Here is a 21,843-nt window from a genome sequence, read left to right as displayed (position 1 = left end):
TAAGATGGCTGGGTCATATTTTATGGTTGATCGCAAACTAAAAATTACAGCTCTTGGCAAATACAGCTGGGGCAATACGGAAACCAGAATCTCATCAAAATCGGTATGAATAGAGCTACTGGTGCTGCCAGACGACTTGGTGCAGTTTACACTTCGTTTTTCGATTCAACTTGCACCAAAAAAGAGTAGGAAACAAAAGTAAAGTCTAAATTTTGAAAATTAAAAAATTTGAAAACTTGCCTGTTTTCGTCATGCTACCAAATGATAGTTGCTTTTGTTTTCCCTCGTTTATCCCAATATCATCAATTGGCGGTTTGATTGGTATAAATGAAATGTCGTTTTCTCTTCGTGCATTTGTTTCATTACTCTTAACTGGATCTCCTATATCAGGACAAATGCTAAATTCGGAACCATCAGGTAAAACTGTTGTGGTATCTAATTTGTGAAGCTTCTTGTCCCCCTCAAGTGAAAGCAGCTTTACACTTTGATGATGATGTACTGAGCCTCTGTTGTCTTTAGCAGAATTAGAAAATAGCAACCCATTTGGATGAACACTAGGAAGAATGCGATCAGGCAGTAACAAGTTCTTAACACTGTCTGCTCTGCAATGCTCATTTACTGTAGGTACACCTGTAGTATGGTGTTTAAGTCCTTTTGTCACTGGATCTGAGGTCGGAGTTGATGTCAAATTTTCAGAAGCCTTGAAACCTGTTTTTTTAACAGACTCATCTCGACTTGAAACAGTATTATCCGCACATGTTTGACCATATTTTAATGACGACTCAGCTACATTCCGCGCAGAAGAACTGGTCACAGCTCTAGAAGATCTAAGTACACTATTAGTTTGATCAAAAGAGCCTGGGCCTTCCGCCGTTTGTATCTCATCAGGCAAACGCAGATTTTTACCTATTTGACTATGTCCTATTTTATCTGTCACATGGTCAGTACACGAGGGAGTTAAATTTTCAACAGAGCCAAGAATATAACGAACGTGATCAACAAGGCCGGGTTTTTCTACTGGATCGGCCAGATGACCATTTTCAATCATTTCATTTGATTCGGCGGAACACATTTCATCATGTGATGACTTTGGCTGTGGTGGGAGATTGAGCATACACTCACGTGATTTGCTTCTTGACCACGGCGTGTTTCGAGGTCTCTTTTCTAGCCAACTTTCCGAAGAATATAGATACGAATTTTTCGGAATGTTTGACGATTTAGACAAGGGTGATTTATGAAAATTATAGCATAATTCTTGTGAACCTTTCGACCTTTTTCCTTTCTTTTCTGATCTTTCTGTTAATGCACGCTTCGGTGCCTTTCCTGCAAGACGATAATTCGTTTTAAATTCCTCTTCCTTTATTTCGGATCTTCCACTTTCTGGGATGAACTGGAAGATTGGATGAGCCGATGATGCAACTTTCATCCCAGTTTGGGTAGAAGAGTCTGCAATCAAAGGACATTGCTCGCTCTTATCTCTTTGTGGAATTTTTTGTACCCCTTGAAATACATAATTAGTCATGGTGGACTCATCTTTCTTCATACAGGTTTCTCCCACAGGTTTAGAAGTCAAACTGTCACCAGGACAAAGAATGTTACCAACATGATCAACTAAATCTGCCTTTTGTACGGGTTCTGCCTGATTTAAAACTTCAGAATTTTTAACTGAGTGGTCATATTTTCTTGAATCAGTTCCTTCATGGCCTATTTTTGGTTCTGGCAAAGACTCAAGCAAATACTCACGTGATTTACTTCTTGACCAGGGCGTGTCTCTAGGTCTGATTTCTAGCCAATCTTCGAATGATCGCAGAGAAGAGTTCTTGTGGGTTTTTGCCTTTTCAGGACTGCATAATTTATAAGGACCCTGGTCTGATTTTGGCAAAGCTTTTTTTTGTTTTTCTTTTCGATTTGGGTTTTCATTTGAAAGAGTTTTTGCTTTCTTTTCTCTCAGACCATATTTCTTTTTTGATACTGCTATTTTTACTGTTGACCTTCCTCTCCTTTGTACTTTGCCATCATTCACAGTGCATGGCCTTGATGATGAGATAGCTTCTTTCCCAGTTTGAGTAGAAGAAGTTAAAGACAAACAAACTTTATCAATCTGGTCTGTTTGGGTTGCTTCTTGCACTCCTTCAAATACAGGATTTGTCAGAGTAGATGCATCTTTTTGGAAAGGATTTTCTCTCAAAGTTCTTTCATCAGCTCCCAGTTCAAATTCCGAAGATAAATTTGTCCTTGGATTAACGTCATTAGCTTCTGGGATAATTCTAGAACTAAAATCTACATTTGGATCGAATCGAGATTTACGCGCTATTTTCCTTCTAAAAATTTGAGGTGAATATCTTATATCCTTGTCTTCTAAGCCTAAAAAACAAACAAAAAGAAATATTGTAAATATAATAAAATTAAGAAAATAATATGAATAATGAAAACATTAAGGAGCTTAACGGCAGAAGACATTAAAGTAGTTTATTATACAAAACAGGATGAAAAAAAATCATTGTACAGAGCATAAGTTCGAACAGACAGTGTACAGCAGTTCAAAAGTTGTTATGTTACACAACAAAACTTACAAGGAGAGACGAATCTAAAAAAAATAGTCTCAGGTTTTTTTTTTCTTTATTAAATGGCCTGTCGTTCCTAAAAAAGACTTCTGTTTTTACGGATCTGCGGTGTAATAAAAACAGGTACTCCTTTATTATTCAGAACACACTCGAGAATTTTACTGAATGAAAGATTTATGAAAACTGGTTTCATAGCCAAAAATACAAATGACGGGTGACGAATGCACTGGATTTGTATAATTTGAATTATATATTTGCACATTGGGGGGAGGGGGTAAGGTTAGGTTACCTTAGGTTACTTTACCCCCTCCCCCCTAATGTGCAAATATATAGCCCTAATTAAATTATTCTATAAACTAAAGTATTATATTTTTATCATGTTTTGGTATATTTCATTATAATTAACCTAAATTCAGTTTTCAAGTGTGTTCTGAATAATACAGGAGTCCCAAAAACACATTGATTTAACATAAAGACAACGCTAGCAAAAAATAATGCTGACAATGACAAAGCATCATAATAAAGTTTAAACGGGGGAGGAAGGGGGGAACAAGAAAAATGTGGTTCGGGAAATTTTTCCATTATTAATCTGGGTAGTTCCTAAAAAGAAGTGCTTCTTTTTTATGGATCCAAAACTGAAAAAAAAAGAAGAAAAGCATATATGTTGAAAGTTTCAAGATGCAATTATTTCTAAAAGTGAAAAGACGGATATAATATTGCACATGAAAAAAAGTATAAACTTATAAGCTTCTTTAGACGCCATAATATTTTGGGAAATAGGCTAGACAGTTGAACAAAGAGGGCATTGTATTGTATTTTGTATTGTTTTCTGGATCCCACAGGCTGAAATTTTTCCTGGTTTATTTGTTCTGCGTTTATTCTTACGTCATTTTCCTCCAGTGTAGTCTTAGAATTTTAAATTTACCCACAGCGACTTTTGTTTATAACGATCGAGGTATTAAGCAGTAAGCCCAATTGTCAATCATAGAGGTTTCAAATCCACGACTTTACCAGAGGATCTACGGATTACTATTTGAAGCTTAATTTTCCAAAATTTATTTGTAGATTGGTCCATTATTGAAAGTTAAATCTACTAGACTCTTCAAATCTACAGAAGAAAAATGCGGCCAGATTACCCCCGAAGAAAGAAGGAGATGACTTTCCTATAATTCCGTGGTAAAAATGTGTTTAATTTTATTGTGACGTATTTCCATAAGCCAGTCACGTTGTTCCTTAAGCGTATGCATGGGCGTAGGGAGGGGGGGGGTAGCTGCCCCCCTAGACCTTCAAATTTAAATTAGATATGGCTGAAAAAGCAGATGGTTGGAAAAGCAGTTGATAGAAGGCCCACCATCACACTATTGACTGCCCCCCCCCTTAGACAATATGCTGCCTACGCCCATGAGCGTATGTCAGAAAGAGAAGCAAGAAAGTTTCGTCCTTTTAAAACCCAATTGGTTGCCCTGTGTTCCTGTTTGAAATTTTAAGCCTCTAAACCGAAAGGAAAGGTCTTAAGTCGAGGAGATTTTTACAGGTAGTTTCTCAGTGATACCACCCATGGATTTAAAGCAAGCCTCAAGTGAGAAGAAACGGATCCACAATTGGTTAGGAGATAATTATCACCCAAAGCTACACTGGCTAAACGGGCAATAAGTTGAAACTTTCAGAAAATATTGAACTGGGTCAAAAGACACAATCTGCGTTGCGGGTTGTCAAAAGTTAATATCTGCAATATGTTAGATACGGCTAAGGGTATTAAGTTGAAACCTTCAGGGAAGTTTAGGGGCATGGGCATTTGAACTAAATCAAAAGGCACTAAGCGCGTTCAGGCTGTCAAAAGGGCGTACCTTGAATTTCTCAGGAGCGACCAAGAATATTAACTTTAAACTGTCAAGGGATGCTGACAGGGATATTGAAATTAAAACGGCGTATCTGCGATATACCACAAACAATGCAGGGTATTAATTTAAAACTTTCAGGCTATGCTGAGAAAAACGGTTGGACTAAATCCAACGACATCATGTGCATACATCTTGTCAAAAGGGTTTGTCTGCAATATCTCAAGAACATTTGAGGGCATTAAGTTCAAACTTTCAGGGAATGGTATGGCAATGTTAAACTTAATCAAAAGACATTGTCTGGATCTAGGTCGACATAAGGGCTTATCTGTAATTTCTTAGGAGTAGAATGATAAATGTATCAGGTTGAAACTTTCAGGAGATGTTGAACTAAATCAAAACACCCTACGTGCATCCAGGCTGCCAAAAGGGCATATCTGGAATGTCTCAGGAACAGCTTAAAATTTCCAGAGAATGTAGTGGGGCATGTTGAACAAAACAAAAAGACACTATGAGTATCCAGTGTGCCAAAAGGGCGAATCTGTAATATCCCAAGAACAGCTAAGTGTAGTGTCTGGCCCCTGGCCCAACTTATCAGATAAATGTTCTTTTTGTTACTTTGTATTATTTCCTCTTTAAACTCATTGTTTGACCTCTGGTCCTAATTACTAGCTAAATATCCCTTTTTGTTCCTCATTAAAGCCCCTTTCAGCTTGTTTATTCTTTTTCCCTTTCTTTAATATCTTTCACGTCTCAAAGGAACAACTGCTAATTAAGATAATTACAAAAATCTAGACAGCAGGACAGCTAGACAATGAATCATCCAGGAAACCAGACGGCTCTAAAGATATCCCGAGATGTCTTCTAGCTTGAATTTTCTCCAATTTAGGCTGTGGGGTTATAAAGGCGATCTCGCGTAGAGCCACCAGCATCCCCAATTCGTAAAAACCCTATAGGGTGCTCTTCTCTTGTAATAATTTAAAATAACTTTTTCCACAAAATAAGTTTTTCAAAAAAAAGTAAAGAACTCCATTAAACCAAAAATGAATAAAATAAAATAATCTACGAAGCATACAACTATTCCAAACCAGTATCAATAAATAAAAGAAACTCAAAACAAACAGAAATTAAAATAAATAACAGAGTCAAACACAAAACGAGCAGAAATTAATGTGAGTAGGGTTCTAAAAACCTATGCTTTCTAAAATCCAGAATATAATTTTTAATTTACTGAAAAAAATTCAAATGAATTTATTGAGAAGAATTGTGCATTTTCAGTTTAATATACATATGCTGATATTTATTCCTTAAAAGCTTAATTAATTTTTGATTTCTTAAAGTTATAAAATGAAAACATTTAAAATAATTTTTTCAGTAAATTACAAATTTACTATTTCAAACTTTTGATTGGATGTGTTTGGGGAAATGGTGGGCGTAAGAGGGGGGTTAGTTGCCCTCCCATCACTTTCTACTAGTACAAAGGGCACTAGCTCTTTCAATTTCCAATCGAATGAGCCCTTTTTGAAGTTTTTATAACATCGCTTTCAATAAGAACCTTATATGTTCCCAGAGCATAACTTACAACCCTTGCCCTGAGGGGTGTGGGGGCTTGTCATCCTCAAAGGCCTAATGTACAGAACTTTCAACTACGTTGAAAAAAATGGCTATCTCAAAATTTTGATTGGATGTGTTTGGGGAAATGGTTGCCCTCCAACCACTTTTGACTTTTCAAAAGGGTACTAGCCATTTCAATTTCCAATTGAATGAGCTCTTTTTGAAGTTCCTACGACAACGCTATCTATAAGAACCTTATATGACCCCAGGGTATATCCTACAACCCTTGCCTTGAGGGGTTTGACATCTTCAAAGACATAATTTCCAGAACTTTCAACTGCGTTGAACAAAATGGCTATCTCAAAATTTTGATTGGATGTGTTTGCAGAAATGGTAAGTAAGTAAGTTTATTCACCAGTTTATTCAGTAATTTTATTATAGATTTTAAATAAAACAATCTTATTACCCCTCAAAAGGCTCCAAGGCCAGGGATACAAGGGGGATTAATCAACAACAAAATCAATATAAGCAACAACTAAAAAAAAAAAAAAAAAGAGAACTATACGCTGACAAAACAATAGATTTAGACAAGAAAATTATTTTTGGCTTATAAAACGATAATGTGACTTATAATCAACGTCAATTTAAGAAGTACTAGTTTATAAATCCACGCTCCAAAGTTTCGAAAATTTATGAATTCTACATAAATAATTTGGCCATTTAATATCAAATCGAATATCAATATCAAATCGAAGTAACACATTTTATGAAAGTTAGATGCCTGTTAATCGCTTCAATGAATACCAAAATCGACGGTAAATTACAAATAAAATAACAAATGCTTCAATATATTCTCCCCCGTAAGGCTCTGTGGCCAGGAAAAAACAGGGGAGAAACAAGACAAAAAAATAAAATAAAATAAAACAAATACATTCATCAAACATGCCAAACATGGTGGGCATGCGAGGGGGTTAGTTGCCCTCCAATCACTTTTTGACTATTAAAAAGGGCACTAGCAAAATGGCTATCTCAAAATTTTGATTGGATGTGTTTGGGGAAACGGTGGGCGTGAGAGGAGGGTTAGTTGCCTCCAATCACTTTCGACTATTAAAAAGGGCACTAGCCATTTCAATTTTAAATTGAATGAGCCCTTTTTGAAGTTTCTACAACAACACTTTCTATAAAAACCTTAAATGCCCCCAGCGCATAACTTACAACCTTTGTCCTGAGGGCTGTGGGGGAGTTCTCATCCTCAAAGACATAATTTCTAGAACTTTTAACTACGTTGAACAAAATGGCAATTTCAAAATTTTGATTGGATGTGTTTGGGAAAATGGTGGGCGTGAGAGGGAGGTTAGTTGCCCTCCAATCATTTTCTACTGTGTGCCCTTTAAAAAGGGCACTAGCCCTTTCAATTTTAAATCAAATGAGCCCTTTTTGAAGTTTCTACGACTACCCTTTCTACAAAACCGTATATTACCCTGAGGGCTGTGGGCGGGTTGTCATCCCCAAAGACCTAATTTCAAGACCTTTCAAATACGTTGAACAAAATGGCTATCTCAAAATTTTGTTTGGATGTGTCTGGGGAAATGGTGGGCGTGAGAGGGGGATTAGTTACCCTCCAATTACTTTCGAATATTAAAAAGTGAACTAGCCCTTTCAGTTTCCAATTGACTGAGCCCTTTTTGAAGTTTCTACCAGAACACTATTTACAAAAACCTTATACGCCCCCAGGGTATAACTTAACACCCTTGCCCTGAAGGGTGTAGGGGGTTTGTAATCCTCAAAGACAAAATTTCCAAAACTTTCAATTACGTTGAACATAATGGCTTTATTAAAATTTGGATTGGGTGTTTTTGGAGAAACGTTGCGCGTCAGAGGGGGGTTAGTTGCTCTCCAATCAGTTTCGACTATTAAAAAAGGGCACTAGCCCTTTCAATTTCCAATCACATGAGCCGTTTTTGAAGTTTCTACGATAACGCTTTCTATAAAAACCTTATATGTCCCCATTTCATAGCTTACAACCCTTATCCTGAGGGCTCTGAGGGCGTTATCATCCTCAAAGACCTAATTTCCAGAACTTTCAACTACATTGAACAAAATGAATATCCCAAAATAATGATTTGGTGTGTTTAGGGAAATGGTGGGTGTGAGAGGGGGGTTAGTTGACTTCCAATCGGTTTTGATTGTTAAAACGCGTACTAGCCCTTTTATTTTCCAATTGAATGAGACCTTTTTGAAGTTTTTACGACAGCGCTCTCTATAAAACGTTGTATACCCCTAGGACATAGCTAACAACCCTTGCCCTGAGAGCTGTGGGGGGGGGGGGTGTTATCCTCAAAGACTTAATTTTCAGAACTTTCAACTACGTTGAACAAAATGTATATCTCAAAATTTTGATTGGACTTGTTTTGGGAAATGGTGGGCGTGAGAGGGAGGAGATAATTGCCCTCCAATCGCTTTTGACTATTAAAAAGGGCACTAGCCCCTTGAATTTCAAATTGAATGAGGCCTTTCTTACGTTTCTGCGACAAAACTTTCTATCAAAACCGTATATGCCCCAAGGGCATAATTTACAACCCTTGCCCTGATGGTCAAGTGTAAAACTACCCCAAATCACCATTAACAAATAAATGAAACCCAAAACTAACAGAAATTACAATAGATATCCTAGTCAAACTCAAAACGAGCAAAAAGTAAAAGGAGTATGGCTGACAACACAACACCCATGTCTTCTTCAGACCAGAAAATAATTTGTACTTTACTTATAAAAAAAAAAACAAAAAAAACCGTGTATTGTCCGTTTGATATACATATTCCGATATATATTCCTTATAGTCTTAATACTTCTTTATTTGTTGAAGTCAAAAAATTGAAAACGTTTAAAATGTATTTTGTTTTCAGTAAAGTGCAAACTACTTTCTGGTCTTGAGGAGGTGTGGGGGTTGTGAGACATACTCATGCTAAAATTGTTGCTATTTTGAGTTTGAATAGGTTATTTATTCTTATTTCTGTTCGTTTTGGGTTCAATTCATTTACTTATGGTGATTTATGGTAGTAAAATGGTGATTTAGGTATGCTTGTAAAATTATTTAAATTTATTTTTACTCATTTTTGGCTTAACGAGGCCATGGGCACCAGCAAGGGGGGGGACAGGGGTTCCATGGTTCCCACCTGGAAATTCGGGACTATATAGTAATTATAAGGAAACCACAGGAAAGAAGCAGAATAGGGAAAAACCATAAAAAAAAATGTTTGCTGCCCCATTGTTGGCTGTCTGCCAATAGATTTTGACCCATAAAAAGGAAAAATATAAGTTCTAATTTGTGACTGAGTGACCCCTAACAAGTTTTCCACAAAATTTTTTTCTATATGATTTGGTTGGAGCAAAAAAAACAACAAAAAAACAACAAATAAACATGCATCCGTGATCTTTCTTTTGGCAAAAAATACAAAATTCCACATTTTTGCAGATAGGAGCTTGAAACATCTACAGTAGGATTTTCTGTTGCGCATAATCTTGTGGTTCCAGATTGTCAAAAGGGCGTATCATTAATATCTCCCGAACGGCGAAAGGTATAGAGTTGAAACTTTCGGGAAATTTGGAACTAAATCAAAAGACACTATGTGCATTCAGGCTGTCAAAAGGGTGTACCTAAAAAACTCAGGAACGGCTAAAAGTATTAAGTTGAAACTTTCGGGGAACATTGAGAGGAATATTAAACTCAATCAAAAGACACTATGTGTATCCAGTTTGTCAAAGGGGCAAATCTGTGATATCTTCAGAAATATTCAGAATGTATCAATTTGAAACTCTCAGGGCATGTTGAGTAAAATGTTGAACTGAATCAAATGACACTATGTACATCCATTTTGTTAAAAGGGTTTATCTATAATTTCTCAGAACAGCTAAGATAATTAAGTTGGAACTTTCAGGGAACGGTGGGAGGGATGTTGAACTTAATCAAAGGACGCTTAATCAAAGGATCCAGTTTGTCAAAAAGGGAAAACTGCAATTTCTTAAAAAGAACCTAGGGTATCTCGAGTCAAGTTGAAATTTTCAGGGGGTGTTGAACTGAATCGAGAGACCCTATATGAATCATGGCTGTCAAAAAGGTATGTCTTGAATATCTCAGGAACGGCCAAGGATATGTACTTGAAACTGTCAGGAAATGATGAGGAGAATGCTAAAGTAAATTAAAAGATACTACGTGCATCCTGGTTGCCAAAAAGACGCATATGCAATATCTTGGGAACAAATAATGTTATAAAGTCAGGACATTCAGAGAAAATTGAGCAAGATGTTGAACTAAATCAAAGGGCACTATTTGCATTCAGTTTGACAAAAGGGTGTATCTGCAGTACCTCAGGAACAAGTAACGGTATTAATTTGAAACTGTCTGGGAAAGATGAGGGGAATACTGAAGTAAATAAAAAACACTATGTGCAACTAGGCTGTCAAAATGGTGCAGAAGCAATATCTCGGGAACAGCTGAGGTTATAAAGTTGTGACTTTCAGAGAAAACTGAGCTGGATGCTGAACTAAGTCAAAAGGCACTATTTGCATTCAGTTTGTCGAAAGAGCACATCTGCAACCTCTAAGAAACAGCTATGGGTATTTCATTGGAATTTTCAGCATTTTTTTTTGGGGGGGGGGGAATGAACTGAATCAAAAGATGCTTTGTGCCTCCAGAAAATGGCGTATCTGTAACATATTAGGAACAGCTAAGGGAGCTAAGTTGAAACTTCTTAAGAACGGTTAAGTGTACTAAGTTGAAACTTTCAGGGAATGTCATGGGGGTTATTTAAGGGGGCCACCATGTACGTCCTGGCTGTAAAAACGGTGTATATGCAATATCTTTGGAACGAATAGTGTATTAAATTGAAACTTTCAGGGTATGTTGAGGGAGATGTTGAACTCTAAAAGATACTACTTCTGTCCAGCTTGTCAAAAAGGCGTGCCTGAGATATCTCACGTTTCCACCCAATGTTTTTGGTCACTCAGTAAAAAAAAATCGGTAAAACCGTGGCGCCACGATTTTTCTGACGCCGCTAAAATTATTTGTTCAGTTCAATAAAGACCACGAAAATACTGACATGTCATCTACAAAAATTTCGAACTTGATGGGTAAAAGCGGCAGTTTTACCGACCCCTGCCGTGATTTTACAGATAGTGCCACAACAGTAGAGATGCCTCAGGAGGTCCGAACGGGAGTCCATATATGGGCATAGAGTCATTAGGGAGAATGATTGCGTAATCGGTCAATGACCTCTTTCTCCAAGGGTGTTGTTGTTTTTGGCCAATTGCCCGCTAGGGGAGAATGTTATGATCCAGGAATAGGAAACAGTATTTGTTGTTGTAAGTGTATTCTCGAGGCAAATGTTATGATTCAGAAATAGGAAACAGTATTTTTTGTTGTTGTTATTGTAAGTTCATGGTCGAGGCAAATGTTATGAGTTTTCAGAAATAGGAAACAGTATTTGTTGTTGTAAGTGTATGCTCGAGGCAAACGTTATGAGTTTCCAGAAATAGGAAACAGTTAGATCACGTGCTTCCTTCTCAGCCAATCAGCGACCCGTTACATAACAATTCACCCTTGAGATTTCGTATATAACGGGGATGCAATGTGATTAAATTATCAGAAAGTATTTTGACATAGTTGATGACACAAGAATGGATAAATTTGACTCTTTAGAAGCCATGCCAACTTCAATTTGCAATGTAAGTTCCGATTTAATACATTTTCATTTTCAAAATAAAATTATTTTCCTTGGTCACCCTCCAGTATATAAAAGCCCCCCCCCTACCCCAAAACATCACTATACTATTTTTATACTCGATAGAAAACATAAAATATGTTCTTTTTTACTACCTAACCCCCCCCCCCTCCCCTCAAAACCTTCCACTGTTTTTACAAGTATAATTCCCACAATAGAAATAATTTTATTCTTTCTATATCCTAGCTAAAAGCGACCACTTACCCCCGTCAATTCTTAAAGCATTATACCGTTCTGTTTTGACATAACGCTCTCCGCGAGGTTAAAATTAGCTGTCACCCTTTTCCTGTGTGTTTACGAACGCAACGCCAAGTCAAAAGAACTGTTTCTCCGTCAAAATTAAAACACTTTGAGACATTTGCAATATTTAAGCGCAGACCTATGCAATGCTCTATTTTGGAGAAGTGAAACGGATCTTTTTCAAGCTTTCTTTCGATAAAGTTTCTTTTATAGTGCCAGGAGGGGGGCATGAGTCCAATATTTTTGATGGAGAGGGGGCTAGTAGTTTTGAAAGTAAAAAAAAAGAAACGAAAAGATAATTTTTTTTACCATAATTGTTTTCGACTTCAGTGTCTAACCATTTCTCTTTGACATTTTAGTGATTTTTGCTATAACATTTGAATAAAAGGCAGTAAGATATATTCTTTATTGATCTGTCTTGCGCTTGAATAAATCGCAAGATTAACTCAATGAGAGGGTAGACCTAGGGTGGGTTGAATTTCCTAAATTTAGGGGAGGGGGCGTGAATCCAGGATTTTTGTTGGGAGGGGGGGGGTAGCACTTTTAATAGTGACAAAATAGAAATGAAAAGATAATTGTTTTTGCCATAATTGTTTTTGACTTCAGTGTCTAACCATTTCTCTTCGACATTTAGCGATTTTAGCTATAACATTTGAATAAAAGGCAGTAAGATATATTCTTTATTGATCTGTATTGCGTTTGAATAAATCGCAAGATTAACTCAATGAGAGGGTAGACCTAGGGTGGGTTAATTTTCCTAAATTTAGGGGAGGGGGCGTGAATCCAGGATTTTTGTTGGGGGGGGGGGGTTAGCACTTTTAATAGTGACAAAATAGAAATGAAAAGATAATTGTTTTTGCCATTAATCGTTCAGCCAATGCAGCCTTTATCGGACTGTGACTATGATAAAGTGTTGTATTATATTTCAATAGAACCTCTTATACATGAGGATTAACAAATTCACTACAACGATCTGATTGAATTTTTCTATATGAATCCTGTTCGAAAAAAATTTCAATGGCCTGAGCAACTTCAACACGTCTCTTTGATCGTAATGGAGTGACATATGCATAGTGACTAAAGATACTGATTACCACCGGAATATATTTGTTATGTGCATTTTGGCACCATTGAACTGCGTCTAGAATTAAAAGATCCATTTGCATTATATGCAGAGGGAAAAAGGCTTTAGTTTGTCGATATTGTTTACCACAAAGCCTGTGATTCCGATGCAGTGTGTAACTCGGTTCATTCTCTAGATACTCTTTTGCATTTTTCAATGTGGTGCCGGAGACAACTCTAGAAAGCGTTTTGGGAGAACTTAAACTTCCCAATTCACCAATATTTCCATATAAAACTTTCAGAACTTCATCCTTTTTGAACGTAAACACGTGGTGTAATTTACACTCCCGTTTTGCACACTGGAGGGTGAATCAATTCGTCTTCGCTTTTGACTAGCAGCCACAAGTGTTGTAAAATCAATGCTGCTAGTACTTTCAAATATCGAATCTTCTTCTTTTTAAATGGTGTTGGTGATTTTGGAGGACTATATTTTCTTAGCTTTTTAAAAATTTGCTTATTGTCAAAAGGAATTTTGGAAAAGTTTGATACACTTAGAAAGGTGTATGGATTATTGTCAAATGATAAAAGTCCTTTACGATTCGTCACCCCATCACAAATCAAATCAACTAGATTATAAATCATTCCCCGAATTATAATTCGTTTCCCTGTGCTGTCGACTTGAAATTGATCACCAGTTTCCAACATGAGATAAGATAATACTCTTTTACTCTGTTCTCGATAGGTCAGTGGCAATAGGTTTCCAATTTTCAATACAATTGAATTCAATTTCTTCTTCTTTGATTGTGCAGAATCTTGAGATGTTTTCTGTTTAGAGGGATAGGTAACAGTGGCGGCGGTGGGTCTCTCACGATAAGGTTTATGCTTGTCCACACGTCACAATGCATCTTGGAATAAAAGCAGTTTTTTGTCATCGGCAATATTCTCATCGTTAATGCATTTGCTTAGATTGTCTTCAAAATGTTCAACGGGTGAGAGGTAAATTTCATATGGTGTGAATTTATAGGGGTTTGTTATCTCGAGAGAACTGCTTACAAGACCTGCAATTATTGGTAATAAAAGTGTAAAAAACCTACTACCCGCCTGATGGAGCTGTGTTAGTGTTATATGGTTACCCTTGTTTTTAAAATACAAATCGCGTACAGTGGAACGATGTTGCTTTTTCTGTTGTCTAACACCGTCTGGCTGTTGAAAATTGCCCTCTGTTAAATTTAAACAAAGTTCAGATAATAGATTAATGAAATCATTGTCGACACCATATTTGAGTATAGACTTCCTAAGCAAGGGGTTTGAAGTGCTTGAAACGGAACATAAATGCCGTTGTTCGTGTAGTTTCTTCAGTGTGATAATGGCAACTAATAGTCTTTTCTACTGTTCACCGGAAGATATACTGTAATTTCATTGTTGAAAATGTCGGTGACTACACGTAGGTCCTCAGGCGTGCTCTGATTAAGATCTAGAAAAATGTAACCATAGGGTTTATTAGTCGCCTGAGTGTACGCTGACAACAGAAATTTTGGGGAGCCAGGGTATATCTGTTTATTGAGAGTTATGAGCGAGCTAGAATCACGAACAACTCGATAGATAATATAGATGGTGCAATTCAAAGCAATGGTACGCATACATTTGCTCTAATGAAACAGATTGTGTAGAACTAGGGTTATGGAAATGTGTTCTTGATGGGAGCGAACGGTGAACAGTTGTAGCATTTCCTTTGAGAACTGTTCAATGGATTCAGCCAAATCATCGATAATCATCCATGAGTTCGATTAAATACTATTGTAAGCATCAAGTACCTGTATGAAATGTATTGGTAAGGATTTGGTAATAGCTTTTATTTTATAGTATAACTAAAGATAAATACTAAGGCAATAGTAGATTTTTTTTGTTTTCGTCACAAATATTTTCTTACACCCTTTAACTATTCTAGTTAAGAGTGTCGCTTTCACTGACAGTGACGGACCATACTAAAACGGTCTAAAGGGTGTTTTAAATTGATACATGCTGCTGACAACAGTCGGACTACAACTAACTGTAAAGCATACGTGTCCAATGAATAAGTAGTAGCAATCATTTTCCCATTGATCTATCTACGTTCAAGACCAACAAAAACAATATTTCATGGCAGCATTTATTTCGGCAACATGAAAACAAATATTTGTTCAACATGAACAATGATAAAAATGACACTTTATGTACAACAAAAATAAAACACTTTTTGTCCATCAACAGCAACACTTATTGTCTTTAAACACTTTTCTGTACAACAACAACACTTTATGCAGCAAACACACACTTTTTTGTACAACAAGAAAAAACTTGAAAACAAGAGCACTTGAAAACAACACTTGGAACATGAACTAAGCACAGTTGAACATTACAGTGAATTTAAAGGTTGGGTCCCCCCCCCAGGGCCGTGGGGCCGAAAGCCGGCCGCGGGCGGGACCCCCCCCCCGGAGCCAGCCACGGGAAGGGCCCCCCCCACCCCCCGGTAGCCGCGTTGGAAAAACAATACAATAGTTGTCGTCACTGCAGGTTAGGTTGGGTTAGTTGAGGTCATTGTTAATTTATGAACGGGTTGGTGGTTAGTTTGTTTATGAGTAGGTTAGTTGGTTAGGTTAATTTATCCAGACCAAGTTGATTGCGATAGTCTATGCATTCAACTCGGTCTGAAATACGGTAGTGGCCATGAGGCAGAACACTCACACCATTCTCGAGCACATAGACTTTGTAAGATATACATGACATTGCATTTTTTTTCACTCTTATAGTATAATTTCTATACTGTAGAGAGCGAATTGCAAGCACTTGTGCTCTCGGCACTAGGCTACTTTCTACACAGTCTCTGTACACGCTCATGTAGAAATTGCTCTTTACAAAGTGTGTAGGCACCCCTTTACACGCCTTCTTTTCATCCCCACTATGTGTTTTAACGCAATAAACTTTGGGACCCGGGAACACCCCCCTGGATATCAAATCACTCCCCGTCTCTGATTTTAACATTAATAGTTGGTTGGGGGGACGTTTCACCAACTCGGGGTAGAGGGACGGATTCCAGTTGGTGAAATCCATCCGCGAGCTGATGTGTTCCCCTTTTTCTAAATCACCCAATAAATCTTCGGTCCCATTTACCTTTAACAGTATAGGGTCCGTATCCCAATCGTAAACCTGAACCTCCCCCTCCCGTAGCCATTTCACCTGACAAAAATTATAAAAAAATTACAACAGGAGCCTTTTGGAAATTTTTAGTACTGAACAGCTACCCACTATATTCTTGTTAAGTAACATATTTTACTTTTTCCACTGTAGAAGCACCATGCCAGCCTTTATGCTCGTGAAGCATGTAAAATTGGGATCGGTAATAATTCGGGCACATTCTAGAGGGTCAGTCACGACGTGGCAGCGAGATCTGTTGCGTAAACTTTCACACATTTTGCCAAACGCTGATTTTAGGATGAGTTTGTACAATTCCTTCTCTACCTTGGAGTTTGCCCTAGAGCGTTTATCGACAATGGTGTCGATAAACGTTTTCAAATATGGTCGCTGATTGAACTGTAGGACCCTATGTATTTTGGTGATTTTGAAACTATTGTTCACCATCCGGTGCAAAAGGTCATGGTGAACAACGAAATTCTCCTTAGGGTCCAAATCAGCAATCAGTTTCTGTTTAGAGGGAGTCCAGTGCATCCCCATATCCTCAAACAATGATCAAATATAGGGGCTCAGCGAGTCCCTGGTCACTGGTCGATTGATACAGGGAAAAACAAAATCTTTGACAGAGTCGTGAAGCGCCAGAGGAATGTGCCCGTCAATTTCAAAGAACCATCCTTGTGGCCCATTGTCCTCGACGGTGGTAATGTCGGGGAACTCACAAGGATTCTCAAGCCATTGATAGTTCCCACACGGCAAAGAGTAGTGGGACATTGCCGAGGGGTACACTGAGCTTATGTCCAATAACACTGCATATGACTTTACACAGGTGCTTTGTCCACTCGGATTGGTTGACAAGACGTGGTCCCCGTTAAAAACATACCCTCCCCTCATTGAACGCTCTACAAAAAAATACTGATCTACATGTGTGATTAGGCCTATTTCCTCCCTACTAATTTTTAAAATCAAATCCATCACCAAATGTGGTGTGGAAAAATAGTAGCCTATATCTAAGCCGAACTCTGAATAGATTTGGTCTGTGTTCTTACAGACTATATCCAACAGAGTTAAAACGTCACTGGCCAAGTACAGTCTACAATAATCCCACCCATTTTTATAATTCCCCTTAGCCCACACCTTCTTGGCAAACTCATACTCCTCGGCTGTGCATTCACTGTTGGTCAGTGAATTGTAAAATGCTTCAATTGGCGGTAGTTTCACCTTGCTTAAGCGAGCACCAGAACAGTAATTGTCGTATGCATATACACCTTTACAGGTCAATAGGTCATACATTTCACTGTCTGGAAAGTGCTGTTTAAGAAAGGGAAAGCTATCAAGATTGTCACTTTTCTGCACTTGAATCAATTGACTCAATGCCTTGGAAAAAAAACTAAAATAATTTAAAAACCTGATTGTATTCCAACACGTATGCCCATTATCCACTGTCTGCCATTTCAGCTCGAGAAGCAACAACTTCGGCCGATTTGGGAATAAATTTATAGGTAAATGAAGTGTTTACCCATAGACTGTCTACTCCCCCTCCCTCTCTGTGCATCCGTACCAGTGCCGGTTAAATAAATTTTAAATCGTAATTTGAGTTGTGGATGAAAACAGGGATAAAAAACTGTTGGCCAACATTTAAGTTACATGATTGATGTGCTACCCCTCTAAAATTACTACCCCCAGATGGTCTTTCCTGCCCCAGGTGATTATGGTCTCTGACTTTCCCCCTCCCCCCTCTTTTCCCTTTAGTCCATTTATCCCCCTCTTCAAACTCCCCCTTACAAACCCAACATATTTTTTGATTTTTAATCGCGCGACGATCCTCTGCAGACAGCTCCATTGGATAATGAGTATTTCTCAATCGAGAGATAGCACCATTAGCCTTGCAAATTAGTTTAGTCAGTGCCTTGACCATACACTCGTCCCCCTCATCCATTGTTTCTACTATTTCTAGCAACCGCATGGTGTTAGAACTGTCTCTTTGCGCATGAGCATAGGACACTGCAATAGCTTGATGTTCTTTTATTCGGTTTGAAATTGTGGATCGTTAACCTCCACCAGCTTAGCTTCACAGTCTAAAGATATTTTGTTGCATTGGAGGAGGGTGTTCTGGAAATTTTTGAAATGTAGAATGGACCTATCCCCTGAAACCGTTTCCACTGTCTGATAGACATGTCGTCTACAATGCTTCATGTGATTTTGCAGCTTTAATTCACTCCAAAATCTAGAGAGGCATGTTGGACAGTAGAAACGTACCCCTTTTACCCTCCCCCAGAACTCTACTAATGTCTGTGATCGGGTTAAAATGGCCAATTTAATTGGTAAGGTCACTAGGTGGTGTATACAACAACCAAACCCAGTGTTTGACCAAATCAACTGTCGGGCCCCTTACAGGGAAAACCACCCCCTTCTTTTTAGAACGAGCCCCATCTCCAAATTCAGTTTCATACTGAACCACAGTAACGCCGATATTTAAATGGGCATTAGCCCTTTCAAAAATATCAATAGATCGAAGCGTTACTGGGTATTTTCCTTCTAAACAAGAAAAATCTACAACTGGGAAATCGGACCCTTCCTTCCCATGTACAGCCCAATCATCTAAATTCGTCTTGGTAGCCTCAATTACTAGAGGCTGGAATGCTGACATGAGTAAAGCATACCTGAAACATTTTGGATCATTTTCAAAACAGAGCCACTATACAACTTTACATCCTACTAGATTTGGATTATATTTTAAAACTGTACCCTTATCCATATGCCCTCCTCTTCACATAAAATCTTTCTTAAATTTACAGATATTCACACTTAAATTTTCAATAAATAAAACTACAGACCCACTCCCATTTTCGTTATAGTTCTCGAGATGCGCAATAATTTGTCCTACCCACTCGCTAAAAACACCCTCCAAATTTTCTAAATTTGGATAAATCACGCGAATCTCGGTATGCATATAATGATATTAAAACTTCCCTTTTCCCCTCATTTAAATAAAAACCTTCAAAACAATAGAAACCTTAATTAAATCCTTACCTCCCCACAGCTGAATTTGGTTCTTCAGTAGTGCACGAATTTTATCTACATAGGCACGCACAATTTCTAAGGGATCAAACACAAAATTTCCCCCCATAAGTGACTTAAAAGGATCCCCAAAAGTCGCAGTGAAAACAACTATATTATTTAATATTGTATTAGACAATTGAAAGTCTGGGAAAGTAGTACCCCCCTCCCCCGCGTGGATATGTTCTCCACCCTCCATTTGGTCAAAAATATTTGGGCGATGCTCTACATCAGTTGTGTGTAGTGGAAGTAGGAAATCGGTGGGGGATAGAGGAGGGTTCCCTATTAATTTGTTTGTAAAATCCTCTAAAATTTTGTAAGGTGTTTGGACCTAGCAATGACAAGTCCACGCCTGAACTAGGAACATTACCTTACTCAACTGTGCTAGGTTCTACATTGAAATAATTACTTAGAAAATTATTAATATTAAAAGATGTTTCATCGGAATTAACAATATCATCCTATTCATTGATATGTGAATTGTTCTGAATAACATGAAATTCCATAGACGCGATTTCTTCTTCTCCTTCATTAACTGATGATGATGGTGACAAGGAATAAGGGACCAATGCTCCAACCTACAAATGAAAAATAGCTTATTTTCAAAGTGTTCAAATCATCCCTACTGTTAAAATTTGGATTATTATTTAAAGTCAGCGCTTAGTAGTATGCCCATAGTAGCATTTGGTTAATTCATTGTCCCCCCCCCCACAACTATTGATATTCTGAAAGCAGTCAATTTCCAACTTAATATAAGATATTTACAATCTAAAACATCGCTTTACGTAGAAGGCGGCAATTTGATTTTGTTCAAAAAATAGTTTATTTTCAAAGATTTCAAATCAGCCCTACTGTGGTTTTTTTTTCGCGGCGCTTCTCGGGCCCGCGGCGCTTCCCGCGGAGCTTTTCGGGCCCGCGGCGCTTCCCGCCGCGCTTCTCGGACCCCCCACCGCGTGGCTCCCAGCCCCCTTTACATAATGTCCGCCAAAAGTTGAAATATTCGCTTAGAGTGCATAAGTCGCTATTTCTCTCTAATTCCCTACATGTTCGATGAACTCATCACTAGCTCTCAATTATTGTAAGCCACCGCGCGAGTGTTCCAATTTCCAAGACTGAACTTCAGACGAGGAAAATACACAATTAAATGCCGGGAACCGTCAACAATGTTTCCCCTCGCTAAAATCTTGGCAAGCTATTTTAAAAATATCCTTGCGCAAATTATGAGATCCATATGTGCAATAGATAAATGGGATAATCTCTGTTCTTCTTCTCTTAAAACTATGTGATATTCAATTGTGAAAAAAATAGCATTCACAGAGTTTCAAAGGCGGTGAACATTAATTGACTAGAAATTACCCATGAAAAATATTCGCTTATGAGATAGTGAAGAGATAGCAACAGTGGGGACAGAGAAAATAGCAAAGATTAGAAAAAAAGAGCGGTTTGACAAGCAAAAAAATTACATTTAGATATCTCTGAGGGAGGGCAGAGAAAATAATGGTTGGGGGCGAGGGGTTAATATTTTAATATCTCTGAGATACACTTTTACACAGTGTTGAAAAATAGTGAAAAGAAAAGACTAAAAAAACATTGGAAGAAATAGATATATATTTCTATAAGATAGGTAGTAAAAATGCTCGCATTTGCAAATCCTGGCTGCACTTGGGTGCCGGATGGTCCAGGTAGCGTGTGTTCGAGGGCAACCTCATTATTTTGTATAGTTCCTGAGACCCACGCCAATGTAGGATAAGAGGATGACGGGTAAGCTACCTCACAATTTTCCGCAACTGCGGCATTGAAAGTATCCATCCACTCTCTTTTGGGTTTTCATTTGCCTGTGCAGATGGAGCTTGGGCCGGTAGTGTAGAGCTAGAGGGCATCGGACAGCGGCCATATTGAACAACTGACTCCCTCACATGGGTTTTATCTTGGACCCTAGCTCTCTTACTCGGAGGCGACGGGCATTCTTCACTATTTGCATTATCCCTTGCTCTCTTACTGGGTGGCGACGGATATTCTTCACAATTTGCCTTAAAGAAGAGAAAAAGTTAGTATGATAAATAATTTCCCCCTTTTTTTAAAGAAGGAAAATTAGTATCCCCACTAACCATAATTTTGTCTACCCCCCCCCCCTGAACTTAGGAAAATTAACCCACCCTAGGTCTACCCTCTCATTGAGTTAATCTTGCGATTTATTCAAGTGAAAGGCATATCAATAAAGAATATATCTTACTGCCTTTTATTCAAATGATATAGCTAAAATCACTAAAATGTCGAAGAGAAATGGTTAGACACTAAAGTCGAAAACAATTATGGCAAAAACAATTATCTTTTCATTTCTATTTTGTCACTATTAAAAGTGCTAAACCCCCCCCCCTAACAAAAATCCTGGATTCACGCCCCCCTCCCCTAAATTTAGGAAAAATAACCCACCCTAGGTCTACCCTCTCATTGAGTTAATCTTGCGATTTATTCAAGCGAAAGGCATATCAATAAAGAATATATCTTACTGCCTTTTATTCAAATGTTATAGCTAAAATCACTAAAATGTCGAAGAGAAATGGTTAGACACTGAAGTC

At 37.9% G+C, this 21,843-nt stretch overlaps 1 protein-coding gene across 1 annotated transcript in view; it reads right to left on the bottom strand.

Moving 5' to 3' along the window:
- Positions 1–21,843, bottom strand: part of LOC148948355 (uncharacterized) — a 100,491-nt gene that overhangs the window by 58,951 nt on the left and 19,697 nt on the right. Inside the window, exon 2 of the mRNA XM_089094305.1 lies at positions 241–2,364. Coding sequence (XP_088950431.1) covers positions 241–2,364 — 2,124 coding nt within the window. The remainder of the gene's footprint in view (positions 1–240; positions 2,365–21,843) is intronic.

This window comes from Artemia sp. Qi Xiang Cuo, chromosome 9, assembly GCF_049724085.1.
Source record: "Artemia sp. Qi Xiang Cuo chromosome 9, ASM4972408v1, whole genome shotgun sequence".
Classification (NCBI taxonomy): domain Eukaryota; kingdom Metazoa; phylum Arthropoda; class Branchiopoda; order Anostraca; family Artemiidae; genus Artemia; species Artemia sp. Qi Xiang Cuo.
This window is presented reverse-complemented; position numbering and strand designations above follow the sequence as displayed.